Consider the following 8,624-nt stretch of genomic DNA (forward strand, 5'->3'; position numbering starts at 1 on the left):
TTCTACATTTGTGGACAAAAAAAAAAAAACATTTCACAAACAAACACTGTCACACTGACCAGTTTTACAAAACTTGCAAACTGGTTGCATGTTTTCAAAAGTGAACTCCAATCTCAGTGAGGTTGGAAACTCCGCTCCAGCAAAATAGTATGCTTTTCTTTTCTTTCTCTCTCTCTTTCACTCACTCACTCACTCTCTCTCACACACTCACACACTTACACACACACACACACACACACACACACACACACTTACACACTTACACACACACTTTCAGCTGAACCATTTGCTCTTTTTTATGAGTGCACCTCCTTGAGAAGTTGAGGAGCCTGTGAGTTTCCTCTTGTACTGCTCCACCAGGCTGTCAAACCGATCTTTATCTCTGCGTTTCCCCTTTGTCGGTCTGCCACTCTAAACAATAAACAAATAAAACAGACACTCAGTCAGTCTACCACCATGAAAAATAAACAAACAAACAGAGAGTTAGTCTACCACTATAGCCAATATATATATACATATATATAGAAGCTGCACAGGGATAACATTTCAGTGAGGAATTATAGATAAGGGGGATCATAAATATAGTTTTATATTCTAGCAGGGCTAGCTGGCACGCTTGCTAAAAAACAGTTGAGCCGGGTACAGCCAAATGTGATTAGCACATTTACCAATGGATTCTCATTTTTATATGGGTCAAACAAATGATTCTGTCTTCTGAAGGCAGTGTGAAACATCAGTTCTGTATTACACACAATTACATCACATGGGGCTGGTTTACCAGGGGACTACATCTGGACTGCATTGTCAATGGGGACTCTCCATTCACAGTCTAGTTCAGATGTATCAGCGAAGGTCTTAGTCTGAGAAAAACAGACTGACGTAAAGCAGTGCTAATGTAAAGACTAACTGAACCAAGAGAGAGTTCCCTGGGTCTGGGACCATACCTGTTTCTGGCTCTGGACCAGGGACAGTGAAGGGAGAGTTCCCTGGGACCATACCTGTTTCGAGTTCTGGACCAGGGACAGTGAAGAGAGAGTTCCCTGAGTCTGGGACCATACCTGTTTCAGGTTCTGGACCAGGGACAGTGAAGGGAGAGTTCCCTGAGTCTGGGACCATACCTGTTTCTGGTTTTGGACCAGGGACAGTGAAGGGAGAGTTCCCTGAGTCTGGGACCATACCTGTTTCAGGTTCTGGACCAGGGACAGTGAAGGGAGAGTTCCCTGAGTCTGGGACCATACCTGTTTCTGGTTCTGGACCAGGGACAGTGAAGGGAGAGTTCCCTGGGTCTGGGACCATACCTGTTTCTGGTTCTGGACCAGGGACAGTGAAGGGAGAGTTCCCTGAGTCTGGGACCATACCTGTTTCTGGTTCTGGACCAGGGACAGTGAAGGGAGAGTTCCCTGGGACCATACCTGTTTCTGGTTCTGGACCAGGGACAGTGAAGGGAGAGTTCCCTGAGTCTGGGACCATACCTGTTTCAGGTTCTGGACCAGGGACAGTGAAGGGAGAGTTCCCTGAGTCTGGGACCATACCTGTTTCAGGTTCTGGACCAGGGACAGTGAAGGGAGAGTTCCCTGAGTCTGGGACCATACCTGTTTCAGGTTCTGGACCAGGGACAGTGAAGGGAGAGTTCCCTGAGTCTGGGACCATACCTGTTTCTGGTTCTGGACCAGGGACAGTGAAGGGAGAGTTCCCTGAGTCTGGGACCATACCTGTTTCAGGTTCTGGACCAGAGACAGTGAAGGGAGAGTTCCCTGAGTCTGGGACCATACCTGTTTCTGGTTCTGGACCAGGGACAGTGAAGGGAGAGTTCCCTGAGTCTGGGACCATACCTGTTTCAGGTTCTGGACCAGGGACAGTGAAGGGAGAGTTCCCTGAGTCTGGGACCATACCTGTTTCTGGTTCTGGACCAGGGACAGTGAAGGGAGAGTTCCCTGAGTCTGGGACCATACCTGTTTCTGGTTCTGGACCAGGGACAGTGAAGGGAGAGTTCCCTGAGTCTGGGACCATACCTGTTTCTGGTTCTGGACCAGGGACAGTGAAGGGAGAGTTCCCTGAGTCTGGGACCATACCTGTTTCAGGTTCTGGACCAGGGACAGTGAAGGGAGAGTTCCCTGAGTCTGGGACCATACCTGTTTCAGGTTCTGGACCAGGGACAGTGAAGGGAGAGTTCCCTGAGTCTGGGACCATACCTGTTTCTGGTTCTGGACCAGGGACAGTGAAGAGAGAGTTCCCTGAGTCTGGGACCATACCTGTTTCAGGTTCTGGACCAGGGACAGTGAAGAGAGAGTTCCCTGAGTCTGGGACCATACCTGTTTCAGGTTCTGGACCAGGGACAGCGAAGAGAGAGTTCCCTGAGTCTGGGACCGTACCTGTTTCGGGTTCTGGTTTGGCTTCTCCAGAGACATCTTCCTCTCTTTCCTGCTCAGATGATTCTGCTTCATCTTCTTCTTTGGTTGAACAGCCGGCTGTTTTCCTTTATCTCTTTTCCTATGGGGAGAAAATCTATGACCTTAAGTTTCTACAGTGCAAATAAAATAGCATTAAAAAAAAACCCAAAAAACCAAACAAAACAAGGGGGATAAGTCTGTTTTTATCACAAAAAAAAGAGATTAGTCTTCCTTTCATACTCTGTTTCTTTTACTTTTTCTCATTCATCTTATACATACTTAAAATGCATGACAGACTAAAATACTACAACTGTTTAAGTGTTTTTACGGTGCATTGTTGACCTGAAACATTTCAGACAATTGAAACAAAGTGAGGCAGTGTCTTGGGTCCTTAGGTACCTGATCTTGGGCCCTCTGTGTGAGGGCAAAGGCAGAACTTTCTGTCGTTTTTTGCCGTCCTCCATCTCCACATGTTCCACCTCCGGTTTCGTCTTGAAGCCTGAGTGGTGAGCCTGCTCTGTCCATTTTTGTGGGACTACATTACCCACAACTCCCTCCTGTGCCGGGCGTTTCCGTGGCGAGCCCTTTTCTTTCCTAAAATTCTTCTGATTCTGTTGTTGTTTACCAGCTTCTCCGTCTTTGGTCCCACCTTTACGCTTAATCATCTGTGGATGAAGAAAACTCTTCATTAATCATAATCATCATCGTCGTCGTCATCATCATCGTCGTATTCCCGTGGTGTAAAATAAGACTACAGTACCCAAGATTCCTATTTTAGGCCCTTTGGCAGCTGGAGATATCTCTGAATATAGCTGAAATAAAATTTTGGACTGGCAAAGTCTGGAGCCTGCACAGTTCATATTTGTCATGAATTCTGCAGGCGTCTTGATGTGAGTGGGAAACCGAATCGTGTCTGGTTTTTATTGTATTTCAGGGGCGGGGGGCATGAAGATGATATGAGACGTTAAGGAACCCAACACTCTGAGGTGAGAATCAGTGTTACACACTGAACACTGAGACAAATTTGACAAATGAGCTCCATCAGTCACAGTTTCCCTCCTAGTTTTATCCTAAATGTCAAAATGTCATCATCCAGTTTAGATTTTCATAATGTTTTTGAATTTGTAATATGTGTGATAATTCGGATTCTGTCCACAACCCAACTCAGTGGCTAACAGTTCTGTGGCGAATCATTCATTTTAAGAACGTGACAATATTTGATACAGAATGCGTCAAGCCGAAAAACTGCCTCTGGCACATTTTGCCATTTCTCCTGGAAGGTTCATTTGCAAATGGAAACACTGATTATCAATAACCCACAAACTCTCACCATGCTCCTCTGCTGTCTCATTGCCTTCATCTTTAGCTTCCGTCCATCCTCTAGAGAGAACTCCACGATCGGTCTCTGGAGAGGAGAGGAGAGGAGAGGAGAGGAGAGGAGAGGAGAGGAGAGGAGAGGAGAGGAGAGGAGAGGAGAGGAGAGAAGAGGAGAGTGGATCAGATGAGATCGGATCAGATCAGAGTTACAACACAACAATAAAACAGGAGCTTCTCTTAATTTCCCACATGTACAAAACACTCTTGTGAAATGCACATTAGCCTAGTGTTCCAGATCAAGGCAGAGGAAACTGATGTAGAGGGACATGACCGTCGTCCCTGCATGCCAACAAAAACATGAACATCATCTTATCTTCCAAAAGTTACACTAACCACAAAACACCAACACATTCCAATGCCAGGCCAAGGAATGTGAGAGTGTGTGTGTGTGTATGTGTGTGTGTGTGTTTAAAGACTGAGAAATTATCCATCGCTCAATAATATCAACATTCCATTCCAGTTAACCCTGTCAACACAGATTCTCCTTTTCAAAAATGTAAAGTATGTATGAGACCAGAGAGCAAACAAATACGAGAGAGAGAGAGAGAGAGAGAGAGGGAGAGAGGGAGAGAGAGAGAGAGAGAGAGAGAGGGAGCGTGAGAGAGAGAGAGAGAGAGAGCGAGAGAGGGAGAGAGAGGGAGAGAGAGGGAGGGAGAGAGGGAGAGAGAGAGAGAGGGAGAGAGAGAGAGAGAGAGAGAGAGAGAGAGAGAGAGAGAGAGAGAGAGAGAGAGAGAACGAGAACGTCTGTGTTCTGGCTTCTCACTCACACACCAAAAAGTGGGGGGGTTGTCACTAACTGAGATCTTGATTTCCAGGAAAATCAGTGTTATTTAGGAGATGAGAAAACAATGGATCATATTACATTTTAAGTGTCTCCAGAAGGTCTACAGAAGTTAACTTCAGAACTTCTCAGAAACAAGTCAAAACCCCTTGCAAAAACCGTTCAAAACATTAAAAACACATTCACAGATCGACTCAAGAGATAGGAATTAAAAAACACACCCCTTTATCTAAACAAAAAAAAAAAAGCGACATTTTTCCTGGGCCAATGCAAAGCATCAGAACACCCAAACTTTTTCCATCTTATGCCTGCTTCAGTATTTCACAAGATCGGGTATTTACTAACGGTTTCTCTCATGACTTCCTGGAATTACTGTCCTTTAATTAATACCATCTTAAGTTTTGTTTTACAGAAAATAAAGAAACGTCTAAGAGGTAGATGTGATGTGTTGGCTTTCAGGTCAGCCAGTGGAACACGAGGGCGGTTGGCAATTCATCCACAGCGCAGCACAAAGTCACAAACTGAAATGTTTGTATATGTGGTTCCTCGATGGTAGAGCGAGCTGCCCAGTTCCATCCTGTCTGCCGACCCCCCCTGCTAATGTCATGAGATGCCTCAAAGTTCACTTTTTTTCTGTGAAACCCTGACCTCCATAGCTAACCCAGTTAACCCGCTTGACTCCTATCTACTGTCTTTGTAGCTCAAATGTCCCAGTGCATGGGACTGGGTTGAAGATTTCAGGGTTACTGTTGGTGAACTGACCTTGTCTGGGTTGAAGATTTCAGGGTTACTGTTGGTGAACTGACCTTGTCTGGGTTGAAGATTTCAGGGTTACTGTTAGTGAACTGACCTTGTCTGGGTTGAAGATTTCAGGGTTACTGTTAGTGAACTGACCTTGTCTGGGTTGAAGATTTCAGGGTTACTGTTAGTGAACTGACCTTGTCTGGGTTGAAGATTTCAGGGTTACTGTTGGTGAACTGACCTTGTCTGGGTTGAAGATTTCAGGGTTACTGTTAGTGAACTGACCTTGTCTGGGTTGAAGATTTCAGGGTTACTGTTGGTGAACTGACCTTGCTTGGGCCGAATATGTCGGGGTTGTTGTTGAGGTGACGAAGGGCTTGGAGGGCATGATCGTGCTCCTGATACTCAACAAAACCGTATCCGAGTGACCGCCCCATCACCTGACCTTTCACCGGCTTCTGGTCATACATGACACGGCACTGGGAGAGAGAGAGGGAGAGGGAGAGAGAGAGAGAGAGAGGGGGAGAGAGGGGACAGTTACGAGGTAGAGTAGACAATGAAGGGAATAAAGAAAGACATCCGGCGTCACATCAATTTTGACCCATGAAATTTCGAAACCTTTCCACGACATTTGCAACACATTCCAGTGTTATGTACATATGCAGACCATGTAATAACAGTGATACCTGAAGCATAGACCAGACTCAACGCTCTTGAGCTGCATCCATTTTAATCCATTCCCTACGAATAAATGAACTGTGAACTGAAATATTCACAATGATGTTCAGGCACGAAAAACAACCAGGACATTAACACGTCAGCACCACCACGTCACTTTTCTGTCTGACACCATTTCATATTCCAGAACTTTCTTTACTCATGGGGGTCTTTGTAAGCAGTCCAGTGGATTTGTAGTGTGTTTGTAGTTAAAGTTGCTCTGATTTACAAAGGCTCTGAGTTCATACACACACTCTAGTTGACTGCACATCATACCACACTGCACACTGCTGCCACCTGCTGCTCTGGAAATGTAATCGCTTAGATTGGAAAAGAGCGTCTGTAATTTGCAACCTAAAGAAACCTGGCCCCCTGCTGAAGCCCCGCCCACACGCAGGACAGACACATCACGTGGTGGTCTTGGTGAAGATAGGTGCAGAGAAGTTCAGAGACATGGGAGATTTGAAACTGAATGCATTTACACTTACACTCGGAGAAGAAATGAAAACAACTACAGATTTTTGGCCTCTTTACATCAATATTGTCAGTTCCTTTACTGTGCATGTTTGAGTGTGTGTGTCTGTGTCTGTGTGTGTGTGTGTGTGTGTGTGTGTGTGTGTGCACGCGTGCGTGTCTGTGTCTGTGTGTGCGCGTGTGTGTTTGAGTGTGTGTGTCTGTGTCTGTGTGTGCGTGTCTGTGTGTGTGTGTGTGTGTGTGTGTGTGTGTGTCTGTCTGTGTGTGTGTGTGTGTGTCTGTATCTGTGTGTGTCTGTGTCTGTGTGTGTGTGCGGCTGTGCGTGCATGCGTGTGTGTGTCTGTGTCTGTGTCTGTGTGTGTGTGTGCGCGTGCGTGCATGCGTGTGTGTGTGTGTGTGTGTGTGTGTCTGTGTGTGTGTCTCTGTGTGCGTGTGTGTGCGTGTGTGTGTGTGTGTCTGTGTCTGTGTGTGTGTGCGTGTGTGCATGCGTGTGTGTGTGTGTGCGTGTGTGTGTCTGTGTGTGTGTGTGTGTGTGTGTGTGTGTCTCTGTGTGCATGTGTGTGTGTGTGTGTGTGAGTGTGTGCGTGTGTGTGTCTGTGTGTGTGTGAGTGTGTGCGTGTGTGTGTCTGTGTGTGTGTGTGTGTGTGTGTGTGTGTGTGTCTCTGTGTGCGTGTGTGTGTGTGTGTGTGTATGTGTGTGTGTGTGTGTGTGTGTGCGTGCGTGTGTCTGTGTGTGTATGTGTGTGTGTGTGTGTGTGTGTGCGTGCGTGTGTCTGTGTGTGTGTGTGTGTGTGTGTGCGTGCGTGTGTCTGTGTGTGTGTGTGTGTGCGTGCGTGTGCGTGTGCGTGCGTGCGTTACCTCCTTGATGCGAGCGCCTTTCCCACCCCCGGCGGCTTTGAGGCAGAGTTTGCGGAGCTTTTTCTGGTCCAGACTCTTGGGCAGGTTATGAACACACAGGCGTGTTTTAGACACAAACACGTTAATGTCCTTCAGTTTCTGTCTCTTCAGCTCCTCAAACTGATAAAGCACGCAGAAATACAACACTCAGAATGTTTATCACACACACACACACACTCACACACACACACACACACACACACACTTATTGCACATTAATGTCCTTCAACATTGGGAACGGACAACGTAACACACACACGATGCCCTCCTTTATCGTTAACCTCCTCAGTTAAACCAGCAATCACATTAATAATACAATCACACAGACACCTCATTCAGAAGACTGTTCTACACACCTGTGAACAGCCACACAAACACAGAGAGCACACATTCACACCCATACACACACACACACACACACACGCACACAGAGGACACACCCGAGCCCTCATCCATCTATCTATCTATCTATCTATCTAACTGTCTGTCCATACACACACACACACACAGAGCACACACACACAGAGCACACACACACAGAGCACACACCCGAGCCCTCTTGGCCATGTCTGCCTCAGAGACCCCTTCTGCTGCCGTCGTTCCAGCACGAATCACTGAAACAGAGACAGAAAACACCGTTGGCCAACAGAGAATGCGCTGCCATTGGCTGATTTCTAGGAACAGTACAAAGCCATTGGCTGATTCTCTGTAACAACGCAGAACTACTGATTGGTTCCATGTAACTGTGCAATGCTATTGGTTGACTCTTGGCAATGGTGTGATGCTATTGGTTGACTCACAGCCCTCTCTGGCCAGGTACAGGTTCCTTGTGCCCGTGTGTGTCTTCACTTTTTTTTTCTTCAGCTTGGTGGCGTCCTCTCTGCTCACCGCGGCAACGACGTTCAGCTTCCGGCCGTCCAATTTCAGACCCCCAGCCTGCGGCACGGACAACACGACTCAGCAAAAATAACCGTGCGGCACCAGGACTACGACTCAGCCCAAAAACACCACCCTGTGTAAGAACCATGACTCCCTGAGCCGTCCACAGAGCTAATGCTGGATGGAGTCACATTACTATGGCAACAAAACTATTCCCAAGAAGCTATGATGTGACAAACAGATGACGTTGGTAATATTCTTTAAGAACAGGGCGCAGTAAGATAGACATGACACTGTGATATCTCTATCTAAGGAAATCTAATGAAGACAGAGACAGCATTAACATGACAGAGCTCCTGAAAGATTCAG

At 46.6% G+C, this 8,624-nt stretch overlaps 1 protein-coding gene across 1 annotated transcript in view; it reads right to left on the reverse strand.

Moving 5' to 3' along the window:
• Positions 1 to 250: 250 nt before the first annotated feature.
• Positions 251 to 8,624, reverse strand: part of rbm28 (RNA binding motif protein 28) — a 14,064-nt gene continuing 5,690 nt past the window's right edge. The window contains exons 12-19 of the mRNA XM_030790770.1: positions 8,177 to 8,312; positions 7,926 to 7,990; positions 7,338 to 7,496; positions 5,619 to 5,768; positions 3,721 to 3,795; positions 2,790 to 3,055; positions 2,373 to 2,490; positions 251 to 411 (exon numbers count right to left, since the gene is read on the reverse strand). Of these exons, the coding sequence (XP_030646630.1) occupies positions 274 to 411; positions 2,373 to 2,490; positions 2,790 to 3,055; positions 3,721 to 3,795; positions 5,619 to 5,768; positions 7,338 to 7,496; positions 7,926 to 7,990; positions 8,177 to 8,312 (1,107 nt within the window). The 3' untranslated portion in view covers positions 251 to 273. The remainder of the gene's footprint in view (positions 412 to 2,372; positions 2,491 to 2,789; positions 3,056 to 3,720; positions 3,796 to 5,618; positions 5,769 to 7,337; positions 7,497 to 7,925; positions 7,991 to 8,176; positions 8,313 to 8,624) is intronic.

Source organism: Chanos chanos, chromosome 13 (assembly GCF_902362185.1).
Source record: "Chanos chanos chromosome 13, fChaCha1.1, whole genome shotgun sequence".
NCBI lineage: Eukaryota > Metazoa > Chordata > Actinopteri > Gonorynchiformes > Chanidae > Chanos > Chanos chanos.